Source organism: Mchenga conophoros, linkage group LG22, assembly GCF_057382185.1.
Source record: "Mchenga conophoros isolate Kocher_MC1m ecotype Shallow Benthic linkage group LG22, M_conophoros_male_GT1.1, whole genome shotgun sequence".
In the NCBI taxonomy this organism is placed as follows: domain Eukaryota; kingdom Metazoa; phylum Chordata; class Actinopteri; order Cichliformes; family Cichlidae; genus Mchenga; species Mchenga conophoros.
This window is the reverse complement of record NC_140546.1, coordinates 13385272-13401716: the sequence shown is the minus strand read 5'-3', so window position 1 is coordinate 13401716 and position 16445 is coordinate 13385272. Positions and strand designations below refer to the sequence as shown.

The window sequence follows — 16445 nt, the reverse complement described above, 5'->3', positions numbered from 1 at the left end:
ACTAATGTCTACAAGTCCAATTTAAAATCACCAGTTAATCTAAGAGGCAAGACACGTAAACACAATGGCTGCAGACCTTTGCTGCCCCCTAACAAAAATGCTAGCTCCCACTGGAAGATAATAGGACACACACACACAAGTGTCATTTATTTATTAGACAAAGCACAGCTCTGGCTCAGTGAAGGAAACACTTGTACGCATTTTAAAAACCCAACAAATCTAAACATTTTTACTAGGACTACACACGCAATGACAAGGCTAAAAAAGCTTCAACTGAATTATTTCTCTTTATGTATTGATTTTAGTCATGCCAAAGTATTACCATAGACCTCTACCATTACACTATGCAGAGCGAGTCCTCTTGTTAATAAACAATCTTTGGTCCACCGCGCAGGTGCGCATCCCTCAGCAGGTGCGCGTGCAGCGTCATTCCCTGGTTACAGCTGCCAGGAAGAAAAAGATTTCTTCAGTCATTAGTTGCAATGTCCGCGCTAACGCGGCGAAGCTCCCTCGGAAAAAGTCGGTTTTAGCTTCTTGTTTGTTTTAAGCTCGCAGTGTGTAGAAGAAGTTGCATTTTATGAGTGTGGAGGTCCAGGCGGAACATGGCTAAAGAAACACAAGAAGAGGAAAATCCGAACTCCGAATACGGTGAGCTGACGTTGGCCGTTGGTGTTCTCAGAGGATCTGCTTTCAGCGTTAAAGTAAAAATTTCCAAAGGCAGCTGAGAAAACTCTGAAATGAACGAGTTTAGAGTTAAATACTTTGTGAGAGCTGTGTTCATTTTTTGTGTCACGCCATTTTCTTTTTAGAGTTTTAAGTTAAAGTTTCTAACTCTTTTTTTTTTCTTTTTTTTTTAAATGAAGTGGTTATTAGCAAAAACCGCTGTTTCTAACGTGGATTTTTTTAAATGACTGTTAGGTCGTTAAAGTTCAGTGATATCTTAATTATCTTCCTGTTTAACAGTAGGCCGTGTGCCAATATTAGTCTAATCAAACTGTTTTATTGTTTTACAGATAACCTAGTTTTAAAATGTTGTGACAGTTTTATTACTGACAAATCAGGACACCTCAGAAACCTGACTCTAAGAAAAAAGACAGTATCCAATGGGAGAAATAAGAAGGCTAAAATAGTTTTAAATAATTGCATCCTTTCCTTTAAAATTTCTTCCATTATTAATGTAATGCTTAGATTTAATCACAGTGTCAGTTGAGCATGGCCTTATGGTCAAATGTGTTAACTGTGTAGTGTTGGGGTTCGAAGGATTAGATACTAACTAACTAAATACTTGGTTATCTCTCATCTAAATACCAGTTTGTTCTCCCTGATGAGAATCCTCAGTTATTTAGGCTTGAAAGTTGCCTAAATCAACGTTTTATCATGAAAATATGTGCAGTTTATTTCTATAATGATCAGTTAACATTGTTTCATATTAGGGCGAATGTACACATAAGCACTATTGGTCTGCATAGTGTAAAAGCAGGGAGTCTGTGTTGCATTAGTTAACAGATTGTGGCCTTGTGGCTTGTGATTGTGGTTTGCACACAAACTCTAAAACTGGAGATGCTTAGATTCTTAAAAGACAAATTCTGTTGCTGCTGATGAAAACGTTTTGGCCACTTCACCTTGTGGAACGGAGTCTGCTCTGTTGGAGTACGTCATGAGTCTGTTGGCACTCTGGCAGGTTTGATAAGGCTACAATAAACAAACCCTCCCTGGAGGTAAACATACATGGATGGATGGATTTCATGTCCTTCCATATAAGATGTAAAAACCAGGTGACCACAGCATCACTGGCAGCTGAACCTCTGTTTCTTAAAAATTTGTGTGCATGTGTGTGTGTGTATGTGTGTCTCAATTCAGATGAGTGGTCTAATGATGATTCAGCTTTAAAGCTATTCTTTGTTGCTCTGATTGGCTTCACAGGGAAGTAGAAATCATTTTCAGGGCTTTGGACACTTCCTGATTCATTAGTGAGAGATTTGTTTGCTCCCTTTTTTGGAGCTGTTGCACTTTGGTCTCGGTTAAGAAAGTTTAGACAGTGTTGAGAAAGATGTGCCTTATTGCAAATCATTGGCCACAAAACTTGTTAAGCCTGCCTGGTTCAACAGGTGAACCAATGTTAGAACATAACTCTGTTAATAAAGCTAATGTAGGAGACAGGAGAATTGCACATAGGCTTTATTTTACATTCTTAACACATTTATAAAATGACTGAGTTAAATAAAATGATTTTGGTGTCAGCTGTCTGATAGTGAGTTGGAGTTTGTAGATTTGTTGCTGTTCTTGGGATCATTGTCCTGTTATATTACACAGCAACACACAGCCAAGCTTAACCTGTCAGACAGGTTTGGCATTTCACTCTACGGCATTTGACAATTTCCCCAGTACCCTTAATAATGGGTTTTGACACCTCTAGTATATATCAATAAAAACATGGTTAGATGCTCATTAGAATAGGTTCCTATTTTTTCCAAGGGTAAACACTGACAAAGACAACTCTCATTCCACAGGTCGGATTCGAACCAAGCTGTACAGTATATGGTCGCCTGCTCATCCCAGTGAGCTAAACTGGCTCTTGTTCATGGTTGACTTTACACAGTTGGTATGGGGTGTTTGTGCTGACATGGTTGTGTCTGTCTGAAGGACACTGTCCTAGAACTCTTGTGATTTGTTCACATACAACTTTGCAAACTTAAATCCTGCAGCCATGTTCTTTTGTGGGAGAATAAGCTTCTTCTTTCTTTTTCATTATTTTTTTCAAATTGATGTTCTAATAAGAAAACCTTTCTCTGGTTATTGTAGCCATTGGAATGTTTAATCACAAGATATCCAGGAGTCGCATAACATTTGAATATTTAAAAAACCCAAAAACACCCCCGTTGTAAATCCGTCTCTGCCGGCTACAATTAACCAAGCCATAATTTCTTTTTACAGACAAACCGAAGAATTTAGGCAACATCTATGTTTTTCTTTGTGTCAGAGTCTCCTTGTGCCACTTCTATGTTAAGTCATTGCTTTAACTGGTTGCATTGCTGTGGGTTTAAAGGACTGGGTCTGTTCTGTCATCTGCCTCATTCATCTTAAGACAGGGTCATGCGATAACTTTCGTATTCATGGTCCTTTGTAATTTTTTCAAACTCAAGCTGTAAAATACCAGCCTGTATGAGGTTCAAAGTTTAAAGGTTTAAGGCTTTGCATCAGTTTTTTACGAGGTGTGTCATCTAAAGGTGCAGACTGTCATTTACTCTAAACACACAACAGCGTCCTAGCAGATGAAATCTGACACTCACGGAAAAACAAACCAGTGAAAAGCTGTCTGTGTTGTCAGCATTTTGTATCTCTGACGTTTCTCTAAGTATTTCTCGAGTGGAGATTTGGAGGACGTTAGTGTAGTCTTTTCAATGAATTGTTTGTTTGACACACCTGATATTTCAATGACTGAACAATACTGAGATGAAAAACTTTCTGATCTTATGTGTTGCAGTAATTGGCATTTTATTAGCCCTTCCTGTTTTGAAGGATTACACTATAATGTACATTTTAGCTTTTTGTTATGGCCACTTATTGCCAGCTTTGAATCACATGATTGGCCCTGAAGTTCATACATCCTGTTGTAATATTTGCATCCTTCTCGGAAAGCCTGAGGGACTATGTGCAATGTTGACACACTGTCCTTTCAGCTCTATTCAAATTACTCAGTGAGACGACTTTTAAATTTTATTTTATATTCAGACCCGCTTGATTTGTAAGTCCACTGTATTCATTGTTGGTTCCTGCTAACTGTCCCTCTCTCTGTTCCAGGAAACAACAATGACATATTTCTTCCTAGTAATTCAATTCCTGTCATAGTGATTATACAGCAACACCTCTATGAACAATCAGCCCATAAAATATGAATGCAAGTCCCTGAAAGTTTTCCTTATTCACTTAGAAGTAATTCATTAACTTTAAACAGAGGGTGCCTGTTTTTTAAAGTTAAACAAATCTAACTATAAGAAATATTTCAGGAACTGGCTAAATAAAACTCCAGTATAACCAGGTTGAAAGATGGCAATGGTCAAAATGTCTTTATCCAAAAAGGCCTGTTTTAATAACTGCAACTTGTCCATTGTTGCACAGTTATACATTAAATCAGCAGTTCAAAAATGTGTAAGAAACTGCTAATGTGTCCTTGATCATCTGTTCACAAATAAGGAAGTTGTTGATTAATGGCGAATGTTTGCCTTTCCCAGGACAACCAGCGCAGTTTGACCATAATTTCAAAGGACCTGTAAAGAATAGGTAAGTCTGACTCAAAGCTCACTGGATAGGTGGTGAAATTCTTACATTTTAACCCCCCTGTCCTCTGTCCAGCTGTGTGGTTCCTGGTGTAGTGTGTGTGTGTGTGTGTGTTTTCTTTTGGCCTAGGAAGACACATTTATCACATTTAATGAAGACACATTTAACAAAATCAAAAACCCATGCAAAGCTTACCCTGTTCACTTTACTTAATACTATCTCACTTTCTTTTTCTTTTCTTTTTTTTCTTTTTTTTTACACAGAGGGTGTACAGATATAATCTGCTGTATTCTCTTCCTGCTGGTCATCATTGGCTACATAGTAGTTGGAGTTTTAGGTAAGAGAAACCCAACCCTGCCAGCACAGGCATTATGTGCCCAACTGTGTTTTCATATGTCCTCATGTTTTTCACTTCATACTCATTGCTGCTATATACTATAAAATACTATAAATACTATAAAATAATAATGACAATAATAGTGAAAGAAAGTCCTAGGACAGTTATTTGCCATTGAGGAGACAAGATGCAGTGGGGATAAAAGAGACCTGGAGTCTTTGAGTCTTCCTCACAGGTACTCTAAAACGGCGGTCGGAAGGCAACAACTCAAACTCACTGTGAAGTGGATGGTTCAAACAACTCATAATAGAATGAGCCTTTCTAAGCACATTTCTATTGTAAATGGCCAAAAGTCCATCTTGCCAGCGCCCTGAAATTTTGCTAGCATTTTTTACCAGAAGTCCCAACCGATTCTTATTCTTCACCGTCAGGTTACCAAACCAGGCAGCGATACAAAAAGACATCACAGATTCGAACACAACTTCTATAAAACAAAGACAACATCTCAGATGAGACATTAAATGATCTCATTTTCCTTAAAAAGAACAGTCTTTGTTGAACATTTTTTTTTAGTAGTGGCATCAGCATGAGATTCAAAACACAGTTTATGGTCAAGTACCACACCTAGATATTTATAACTCTCAACTATCCCAATATCGGCAGATTTAATGATAGTGGGTGATGAGCTATAAGAGGACTTCCTAAAATCAATAATCATGTCTTTAGTTTTTGACACGTTAAGTGAAAGGAAGGACTCATCACACCAATTCACAAAATCATCTACAACCTGTCCATGGCCTGACTCGTCCCCCACTAGAAGACTGACGATCACTGTGTCGTCAGCAAACTTCAGGATATGTCTGTTCGTGAAATTGCTGCGACACTCATTCGTGTACAGAATGAACAGTAGGGGAGAGAGGCAGCAACCCTGGGGTGATCCAGTAGAGGAGGAGAGCACATCAGAAAATACATGATTCACCCTCACGCATTGTGACCTATTAGTCAGAAAGTCTGTCACCCAGCCGATCAGACTAGTGTCAAGCTTGAAATAATTGTAAAGCCTGTCAGCAAGTAAGAAGGGTTGAATTGTATTGAATGCTGATGAAAAGTCAGCAAATAATAATCTTGCATGGGCGTGGGGGGGCTCAAGATGCTTATACAAGAGATGCAGGAGTGTGACAGCAGCATCCTCCACACCTCTCCCTGCTCTATAGACGAACTGGAAGGGGTCAAGATGGTGTTCAACATGGATTAAAATCTCCATCTTAATTATCTTCTCAAATAACTTCATCACTAAAGAAGTCAGAGCCACAGGCCTAAAATCATTCAGTACCTTAGGAGAACTGCCCTTAGCAACAGGAACAATGATGGCATGTTTCCAAATCTTAGGTACTGTCTGTAGCTCTGAAGAAAGTGAGAAGATATGGTGAAAAATCCCACTCAGCTGATCAGCACAAGTTCTCAGTACCTGTCCACAGATGTTGTCAGGTCCAGGACTCTTGCTTTTAGTGTTTCTAAAAAGATTAGCTACCCCCCTCTCATCAATACAAATTGATGGGGGAGTGATAGTCTTTTCCCTCAGTGTGCTGGTCTGCCTAGAACAGTCAAGGTTCTCAAAACGAAGGTAAAAACTGTTAAGACTGTCTGCCAGATGTTTGTCAGAGGTAAACCCCTCTAAGGTCTAATTAGTCATGTGTCCGTGTTTTTCGTATGAAGCTACTATGTAGTTGATATAAAGAACTAGGTAGGGTGGAAGAGCAAGCCTGCCTCTATACAGCAGGCTATAACAATATGTAACCCATCAAGTCACTAGTTAACTTTCTGACTTCACAGAAACTACTGGTTTTTAGAATCATTCATCGTTCATGAATTTTGTTGCATTTAGACCAATTTGTGTTAACTATTTTTCCCTCTTGTCAAACCAGAAGATTCATTTAATGGCAGAGATTTACAGCTCTTGATTTATAAATGCCAAGTAGATTACATGATGTAAAGGATTACACTTGTTGTTTCTTTCAGTTGTTTAGTTTCTATTGTTACTATGAACAGCTATGTTTTTCATATAGTTCCAGTCAGCAGCTTTTTATTGCTCTGTCATCAAACTCATTCCAACACTCAGGGCCATCTGTTATCTAGAGCAAACACAGCGGCCTGATGGGTCATGAAGTGACCTTATTTGTGTGTTCAATGGCTAGTATTTCCCAAATCTATTTCCTCCATTGAGATTATTAAAAGCACTGCACACAAGGGTGGATTTATAGTGGGAGAAATCTGCAAGCAACACATTGAACAAGATGGATTGGGTCAAACATTTACACGATTGGCTTTTAGTTTCTTTCTGAGTATTAATTTGTGCTTTTTTTTCTCCCCTCTGTCAGCTTGGATCTATGGAGATCCAAGAGATATTCTTTACGCAAGAAACTCAACTGGCTGGTTCTGTGGAGTTGGGCCAAATAAGTAATTTAACCATTGTTTAGAGTCATTTTATTTAAATATAGAAAATATATACACACTTAATAATATAATATGAAATAAAAACTTTATTCATGTCTTTCAGAGACCGACCCAACTTGCTTTACTTTGACATTCTCAAATGTGCAACGTCTGTCAATGTGATGGCAAGTGTTCTCAATGGTTTCCAGTGTCCAACCACGCAGGTACACACAGCTGCTGCAGTTTGCTGTTCCTGTTCAAACTCTTTACTTTCCTCTCTGTGCTGCATAAATATTCCTATTTTTTCATTACCCATAGGTGTGTGTGAAAGAATGTCCCTCTGACTTCTGGGCCGTGAAGATAGAGTCGTACCTTCCAGGTGAAAAACCTGCAAACGTTTTCAATCCAAATTACTGCGTGCCATCTCTTAACCTCAACAATTCTAACTTGGTAAGCTACAAACGGTGTTTAAAAGAAAGTATTCTTGTCACGCTACTGGGCTGGCGGCGTGAACAGCCAACTTTGTGAAGATCATAACTCGAGAACAGGGAAACTTGAGACTTTCAATTTGATTTTCAAATCTCAGTAAAGTTTGAATATTAGTGACCTCGATGCTTAAAGTCAAGGTCAGAGGTCATGTTTTTTGTACAATATCCTAGGAAATCAGATCTATTAAAAATCTTGGACGAGTTCAAATCTCGGTGACCTTGACCTCAAAGTCAGTGTCAGAAAATCTTAAAATAACTTGCATTAACTCATAGAAGATGTTGCGTAGAGGTTTCAGATTTATGCCATAGTCTAGGAGGCAGGGCTAGCACTGGTGGCTGTGTCTATTTTTATGTATTCTATGTATGCAGTATTTATTTTTGGCCAAAACTTGATTGTTAAACATGTTTTTCAGAGTGTTAGTGAGATTGTACAAAAGGAGCGGTGTCCTTTCATGCTCATACCTACAACCCCTGGTCAGTAACAAATTCACATTACTGCTTTCATTTAAATTTCCTTGTATGTTCAATACACAGTACAGTACCTTGTGTATAGAGATCTAAAAAACATTCTAACTCCATATTTATGGTTAATTTTATTTTCCCTTTTTGTTCTGTGTGGTTAGTGCTGGGGAGATGTTTTCCTGATATCACAGCCTTGGGGAACATACCTTTATACTTTGCGAATGTTCCAGGCTTGCCTGCCTCAGTGAATGACACTGTTGCCCTCATCAAAAATGGCACTGGGTAATAGACATTATCAAGATGACTATGAATCTAAATGAACCCACAGACTTTAATAATCTTGTGTCTTTTTCCTCCTTATCAACAGCACAGGGTTGGTGGTTTTGTGAGTCTCTGTTGAGCCGTAGCGTAGCAGCTAGTTCTAGTTGCTCTTGTTGCTGCGTTTAACTCACTTATACACAGCGGCCTTAGATTTCATGTGACACACTGTCTTGGGATTTGCAGCCCTAAAGCATTAATGAGTAGTTGTCTTACACTCTCTGTCTGCCTATGCTGAATATCTTGGGTTATTTCTGGTTTCTATGACTTCCCAGCTTTATTAGTGTCACATTAGACATGTAGAACATAATTATATAAAAATGGTCACTGTTGGCTGCATGATGATCTTTTTACGCACCTTTTAATTACCCCCGTACCACTTTTAGAAATGGGTTTTAAATGCTGTTGTTCGTTGTTGTTGTTTTTTGTTTGTTTGTTTTTTTCATTTGTAGTATTTGTTTTATCTGATGATGACTTTTTACTATTTAAAAGCAAAGGTGCCACCATCACATCTTGTCCTGTTTTGTCTTCGTTAGGGGCATTATCAACAGCTTTAACGCTAAGGACATCGCCACCCGAATCTTTGCAGATTTTGCATCGTCATGGCCGTGGATCATCCTGTGAGTTTCCCTGCTGAACCAGCATTGCACACTGCCACCTGCTGATGTACAGATAGAAGTCAGATTTTGTAATGAAGTTTTGATGATATCGAATAAGCCTTAACACAAAGTAGTAGTGTCAACTTAATATCTAAAATGCTGTATCAGGTGCTCTGTCTTAATAAGAAAACTAACAGAATACAATCACTTTCAATTATTATTTTTAATATAAAAATAAATGATTACTGTATATTAATATACTTGTCAGTGAGTTCAGATGATCTGTTTGCTATCAAAAAGGTACCAAGTTATTGTTTAAAGCATGTGGTTATCAGCATACACTTACATCCTCTTCACGGGGAACACCTGCACAGTGTAATTCAATTAGAAACATGACATGAATTCTGCTTTTACATAATCTATGCATTTTCTTTTTGTCATGTAGGTTAATGATTTCAGTGTATTGCAAATACACTACTGCCCTCACAATTGCTTCAGGAGCAAATATAAAATATTACCTTATTGACAGTGTCAGCAAAAAAGTAAATGGTACCAGTAGAAGTTGTGGCAGAGGCTTTGTATGAGATTACATTAAGTTGGATATGTGTTCTTAATATAGTTTACATCTTTCTCACGGCTTTCTTTTTACCTTAAAATCGTTGCTTTAATTTCTTATAAATGTCCTAACTGTCCCTCGATCCTGTCCACTTGTACTGTCTCAGTGGTTTGGTGATAGCCATGCTTGTCAGTCTGTTGTTCCTGTTGCTGTTGAGGTTTACCGCTCCAGTCATGGTGTGGGTCCTCATCATTGGAGTGTTGGCTGCTGGAGCTTATGGTAAATACACACCTGGAATAGTTTTTAAATCAGGCACACAGAGGTGCAGTGATGTCTGGATATAAAGAGGACCTAGTTATTTTATTTGTTGAAATACAAAGTGAAGTTAAAAAAAAACAAAACAATTTTTTTCTTTTTTTTTTCTTTTTTCAGGAATATGGCACTGCGCCTGGGAATATATAAACTACAAACAAAACTCTGCTACCATCACTACAATTGGATTCACCACAAATTTCCAGAGTTATCTAGAAGTCCAAGAGACTTGGCTGGCATTCTGTGAGTGTCATTAAAATGCTATTTAGTTCTAACCTTTGCTGTGCTGTTCAAATGTCACCAAATATTTCTCTGTCTCGTCTTTGTAATGTTCTCAGAGGTTGAGAGCGAGCAAGCTGTGGGTGCATTAATAAGCTAATTGGGTCAAGTGTTGGATATAAAAGTAAATAAATTAATCTAGAACTGGAAATTATGCATTTACACTAGAAAGAAAGTGCTTTTCTTTATATGGCCATTTTGACAGTTTATGCACAGCAGCTATTCTGTGGTATTTTACAAGTAAGAGTACAGAGGAAAAGAGAGGTATAAAATCTAAATAAACAAGGACATTATTGGCACATTATGTGTGTACTGAAATCAGTATATCTAAAAATAAATGCAATAAAACCACTGTTGGCTTGCAGGAATTGCATGTCATGTTTACAGCACCTCTTGAATAATGACATTGTAAAACAGATTCAGTAACACAAATATCCTTTAGTTTGGGGGTTATAGTTTTCTTTGTTTTACACTGACACATTAAGCATTGGTAGCTTAATGTTGATTGTTAAAAGATGAATTCTTTTGTGTGTCTGGGCCAAAGGCCACAGTTTATTCGGCAGTAGTTACACACAGTAAAATATACAAAACAAGTATACACACATACACATACATGAGTAAGGTACATGGGTATATAAAAGTTCAAAGCTAGGCATGTTAAAAGATCAGAACAAATAAAGTACATTACAAGTAAAGTAACAGGGAGAACACATGTGGGCTAATATCTGTGTGTATGATTGTGGTGTGTAGCAGTTGGGTGTGGGCTTGTTCTTTTTTGTGACTCTCGTTATTCTGCTCCTCAGTGATAATTTTATGCATAGTTGAGGGGATCCTTCTGCTGACCCTCATCTTCTTACGCACAAGAATCCTCATTGCCATCGCCCTCATCCAGGAGTCCAGCAAGTAGGTTAAACAAAACGAAAAATCATCCACAGGACTGGCTCGCTTTTAACAAATGTGATGTGAATAATTCAATTCTTAATCTTAAAAGGGACTCTATTAGTTTTACTTATCACAATAAAAGTAACAGTGCGTTTTTTATCTTATTGTGAAAATGTCACACAACCTTGGCATGACCTCATGATGTGTGTTGATATTCTGCAGAGCTATCAGCTACATGATGTCCACTCTGCTGTACCCTGTGGTCACCTTTGTTCTCCTGGTGGTGTGTGTGGCTTACTGGGGAGCTACTGCTTTGTATCCATTATTGTTATGTTTGCATGTGTGTACATGTTATTCTCAGGCTACACTATGGTCTGTAATATATAGATGATATTTGATAAACGCTTTCAGTTCTTCTCTTAAACAAATGGATGCAGATATTTGGCTACTTCAGGAAGTCCCACCTACAAAGTGGTGGCTCTGAACTCCACCATGAACGACTGTAGTAGTATCGATGGCACCAAGAACTGTGACCCTCTGGTGAGCCTACTGGGGATAAATTTTCAAAACATTTTTTTCCTTGACTTGTCTAGGAGATAATTAACTGTAATTCAATTCAGGGTCACCTGATCCAGCCCTAACTATAATCTTCATAATAAGGCTGAAAGTTTTGATTTTTTTTTATCTTAAAAATAGAGAGGGATGTTTTGTGAATTCAAACTGGGACCTGGCTCCATAGCAAAGGGACCTGATAGCTGAAGTTTTACCTCACGGTCTTGGAGCAAAGTGTTGTGATATGATGATTGATAGAGTCTTGTCATTCAGGATTAAAGAGGATTTAAAACGATTGTTTAATTGGTTAATAATTGGTTTACTGTTTGTTTGTTTGTTTGTTTTTGGTAGCCTTTTGGCAAATACATGCACAACCATTTCATATGGTTGTGCTACTTTCTTGTTCTCCTCGCAGAACTTCACCTCATCGGATTACCCAAACTGCCCCTCAGCCAGCTGCATCTTCATCAACTACAATAGCACGGACACCTTCCGGAAGAACCTCCAGTACCTGCACATCTACAACGTGGTGGCTTTTCTCTGGTGTGTCAACTTTGTCATTGCTCTTGGACAGTGCACGCTGGCTGGAGCTTTCGCCTCCTACTACTGGGCTTTCGAAAAACCGTCTGACATCCCCATGTTCCCTCTCTTTGGAGGTTTTATACGCTCACTCAGGTAGGTTAATGAGCAACTACCACATCCTGCAACAATGAATGAGTAAAGAGTAAATGACCCAGAGGTGCCATTTTGAGACCCAATTCTTTTTATATGATTACAGTATGTTTCAGAGGATAACGCACACAAAGCCTAATATTTTCATAATTTATAATTGGGGGGTCTGAAGAAATATTAGAAACGTGGATTATTTTTCCATTAAGCTGCCGTGGATGACTGTGAACGTAACTTTGTTTTATGTTCTGTAACTAGTCAAACGTTTTTACCTAGAAGTCAAAGTCTTCAAGTAGAGGGTGATTCTTAGTACAGGCCGACCGCAGCAATTAAACCAGCCACATCTCTATTTTTTATTTTAACTTTGATTTGTAAATTGTCTGCTGTACACAGCTAATCTAATATTTCCTGACATGATGTCCCACATAAGTTTTGTTCTTCTTAAAAAAAAGAACTACATTATCAATGCTGCTATTTCATCATTCATTCTTCAGCACGTTGCATTCAGTAGCCAGTAGACACATGTCAGTATAAAAGATGGACATGCCAACATAATGCCAGCCACTGATTTTTCATGTCCTGTTTTGAAGCCTTGACTTGAGCGCTGTAATCTTAGTGTTTTGAAACCAGATGTCATGAGGCTGATCAGACTGAGAAACTGAGGGACACCCATTGCTAACCATTGGCCATATCCTAAGTAATACTCCTTCCAGATTCTAAAAATGATCCCAATTTACAAAATGGACTTGATGTTGTATTTACGAAACTAACAACTGGACCTAAAATCTTACCACAGAGCGAAGGAGCTAAAGAAGATTTTCACATATGTCTTTGTAAAAACAGAAGTGTCTGTTTAATTGTCGTTGCCAGTTTTAGGCATTCAGTATTAGTTTAGTTTTTACACCTGGAATCTACATATATCTTTTAAACTGGCTAAGAATACAACATGTAATGATTTTTCAAGGTACCATTTGGGCTCTTTGGCATTTGGTGCTTTGATCCTGACCCTGGTTCAGATCATGAGGTTGATCCTGGAGTACATTGACCAGAAAACAAGAGGTAAGAGTGATAATATTCTCAGATGTCACTGCCACAGGATACGAGTAAAAGTATATTTTGAAATAACTGGGTGGTCAAAGATGTTTATATACTAAGACACTAAGAATTTTCCCTGACTTGTCGTCTCCAGGGTCGCAGAACAGTTGTGTGCGTTTTATATTGTGCTGCCTGAAGTGCTGCTTGTGGTGTCTGGAGAAGTTCATAAAGTTCATCAACAGGAACGCTTACATCATGGTGAGAGGACATCATGTGAAAAACAGCCTTTGATATTAACTATAAGCGTTTCTTTTTCTACTCTAAACATGATAAAATTTGTTTTACTATCTTTACATAATTTATCCAGTATTTCACTGGAGTCTGAAAATCACTCTGTTTTTTTTTTGTTTGTTTGTTTGTTTGTTTGTTTTGTCAGATTGCCATTTATGGGAAAAACTTCTGTGTCTCAGCCAAAAATGCTTTTCAGCTGCTCATGAGAAATGTGATAAGGTTTGTGTTGTAGTTATTTCCACAGTAAAGGGTCTGTGCTTAGTACTTCATGCTTACAGTTCCTGTAATGCTTGTACAGAACATGAATGTATTTGCACATGTTTGAGAGACTGAGTGATTTAGTGTCGTGTTTCTCCGTCCTGCCCTGCTTGTGCTCTCAGGGTTGTGGTGCTCGATAAAGTCACAGACCTGCTGCTATTCTTTGGGAAGCTGATGGTGGTTGGAGGTGTAGGTAAGGACGACATCGATTCATCTAGCAAATCTGTCACTGTGGGGGTTTTTTGTAAAAATACTCTGTAGCAGGTTTTATGTTATTATAGAATATTTTCAATTAAATTTGTAGATTGATTTTTAATCTGTTGGGGAGATGTTCCAATTTATATTTATAAAGGAACTAGACGAGTCTGGCCTGGTCCAAACTCGTCTGCCTTTTAAGCTGTTACAATTGTCAACAAGTTGATAAATGGTCTTTGTGCTGTGTGCTGGTGAGTGTAGTGGAAGCATCAGAGAAAACTCAAAACAGCTGCAAGCTACATCCGCAAACATGGTGGAGAGGCAAATTTATGAGATTAAAAAAACAAATCAGCCATGCTGTGCATAGAGCTGGTAAAGAGTGCACAAGGCAGAAACACTGCCAGTGTGTTTGGAAGCTGCCAGGGACGAAATGTCACAGACACGCACACGATGTGCACCCAGGGTGAGACGGGAACGCCCTGTGGGTTGATCACTGTGACTGACTCTGAGACACTCTCATTTAAATCACCAGTAATCTCTCATTGGAGTATGATTGAACTTTGAAGTTAAATAAGTGGAAACTGGAAAAGTTCAGTTTCTAGTTGAGTTCCTGCCAAACAGAATCTGTTTCATTTGTTTGTAGCTGCATGTTAAAACAATTAGTGCTTTAAGGGGAGTGCTAAAACACAGGAAGTTCAAACAATCAATTTAAAGAAAAAGAAAAAGTACAACTAAAATATATACAAAGCTGCAATAGTTTACATTCAATCATTAAAAAAAGTGATAAATGCTAAATTAGAAAGTACAAAAGAAACCCTGAAAATGATGAAAGCATCTCAGCAGCATTTGGTCACTGCTGATTAAACTCTAATATCTCAGTTTGTCCGAAAGAATAGGTTCTGAAGTCTGAATCTCCTTTCCAGGTGTTTTGTCCTTCTTTTTCTTCTCTGGACGAATTAAGCTGCCGGGCTCCAGCTTCCGTTCCGAGAACCTCAACTACTACTGGATGCCAATAATTGTGAGCTAATCTCTTTTTTTAGGATAGTTGTCCTTGTTTCCATTTTTCAGGGATTTGTCGTTGATTTATTTTTTTCCTTTGTTCCTGTAGACGGTGGCGTTGGGTAGCTACCTCATAGCACACGGATTTTTCAGCGTGTATAACATGTGTGTGGACACACTCTTCCTCTGCTTCTGTGAGTAAATACAGTTTACTGAATAATGTTTGATCACATTATTTCCACATAAGCGAGCAGCGCATTGCTCACACTCGTCTTCCTGTCTCACCCACAGTGGAAGATCTGGAGCGTAATGATGGATCTGCAGAGAGGCCGTACTTCATGTCTAAAGGCCTCATGAAAATCCTCAATAAATCCAACAAGATTCAAAAAAAGCAGAAAGCTAAGGACTGAAGATATTTGTTGGGGTTTTCTGCATATGTATATGAAACCACACAAAACTGTCACACACATTCAGGATGTCTTTCTTTGTATCTCTTCACTTTTAGATATCATTAGCTAGGTTTAACAAAATTACTCTGCAATTTAGCACTTTTTAATAGCTTGCTTTTTGTTTTAACATTTATATTTAGTATTAATGACTGTACATATAAAAGGACCGAGAGATTCCAAGTAATGCAAATCTATTCATCTGTTAATTTGTTTTTCATAAGCACTTTTCTGTAAGGTGATCTTTCTTTTGCTTTAGCAGCATTTAATCCTCCTGCTGGTTGATTGGTTGTACAGTTGTCAGTTGAAAGTTAAGACTCAATGTACAACTTGAATTCTAGAGAAACATTTAAGCTAATTTCTAAAAATGCTCTTACCGGTATATATTTTGAGATTTGTAAAGCTTTTATACATTTTTATGTTCACAATATTGTTAATTAATTGTAAAAGAATAAAGTTGTAAATATGAACATCTGCCTCCAGCAGCTTCTGTGTGGATTCTCATCGTTTTAGAGCCATTTTTTCCTACCTCTGAGTTCAGTTTCATATTTACTACCAGAATCACCTTTTTTACTTTCACAAGTAAAATATTACGGTATTCGCTATATGGTCCACATGATAGTCCTATTTTATTAGAACTTCATTAGGATTTTTGGGTAAAACCCATCTCACATTGGCCTTGTATAGTGCACTCTGCAGGATTGTACTGCATGAATTGTAGATTGGGGTTTCTAGTCAGTTTAAAGCTGACCGATAAATCTGCCCCATTTCACAATAGGAAGAGATATTGATTTATTCACTGATCTGATTTTGGAGAGTGCCTTGTATATTGTAGTCAGTAGTTTGGGGGTTTTGAGATTATGGATAGCACCACAATTGATAGTGTTTATAATTTGACCTGATTAGGCTTAAATTTCTTTTTTCACTGTAGAATTAATTTGATGATGGTCTAAAAATGTATTCACATTAATCCCTTATTGTAATTCTAATCTGTCAGATGGAATGAAGTCTATTTCTAAATAAATATATGTTTGGAGCATTTTAATTCCTTTACAA

The 16445-nt window shown here is 37.8% G+C and overlaps 1 protein-coding gene across 1 annotated transcript; it reads left to right on the top strand.

The window, feature by feature from the left end:
• Positions 1 to 405: 405 nt before the first annotated feature.
• Positions 406 to 15859, top strand: slc44a4 (solute carrier family 44 member 4). The gene is made up of 22 exons (XM_085261727.1): positions 406 to 648; positions 4233 to 4281; positions 4542 to 4615; positions 6994 to 7072; positions 7173 to 7272; positions 7367 to 7498; positions 7950 to 8010; positions 8160 to 8280; positions 8853 to 8936; positions 9638 to 9750; positions 9904 to 10026; positions 10866 to 10965; positions 11167 to 11259; positions 11382 to 11484; positions 11912 to 12171; positions 13130 to 13224; positions 13355 to 13458; positions 13637 to 13710; positions 13872 to 13942; positions 14868 to 14962; positions 15053 to 15137; positions 15235 to 15859. The coding sequence occupies exons 1-22, from the start codon at positions 603 to 605 to the stop codon at positions 15351 to 15353; spliced, it is 2181 nt and encodes a 726-aa protein (XP_085117853.1). The 5' UTR covers positions 406 to 602; the 3' UTR covers positions 15354 to 15859.
• The last annotated feature ends 586 nt before the right edge of the window (positions 15860 to 16445 follow it).

Coding starts and splice junctions, on each gene's coding strand:
- slc44a4 (XM_085261727.1), top strand. CDS start 603: ATGGCTAAAGAAACACAAGAAGAGGAAAATCCGAACTCCGAATACG. Junction 10,966..11,166: donor CTCATCCAGGAGTCCAGCAA/GTAGGTTAAACA, acceptor GATATTCTGCAG/AGCTATCAGCTACATGATGT. Junction 13,225..13,354: donor CATTGACCAGAAAACAAGAG/GTAAGAGTGATA, acceptor TGTCGTCTCCAG/GGTCGCAGAACAGTTGTGTG.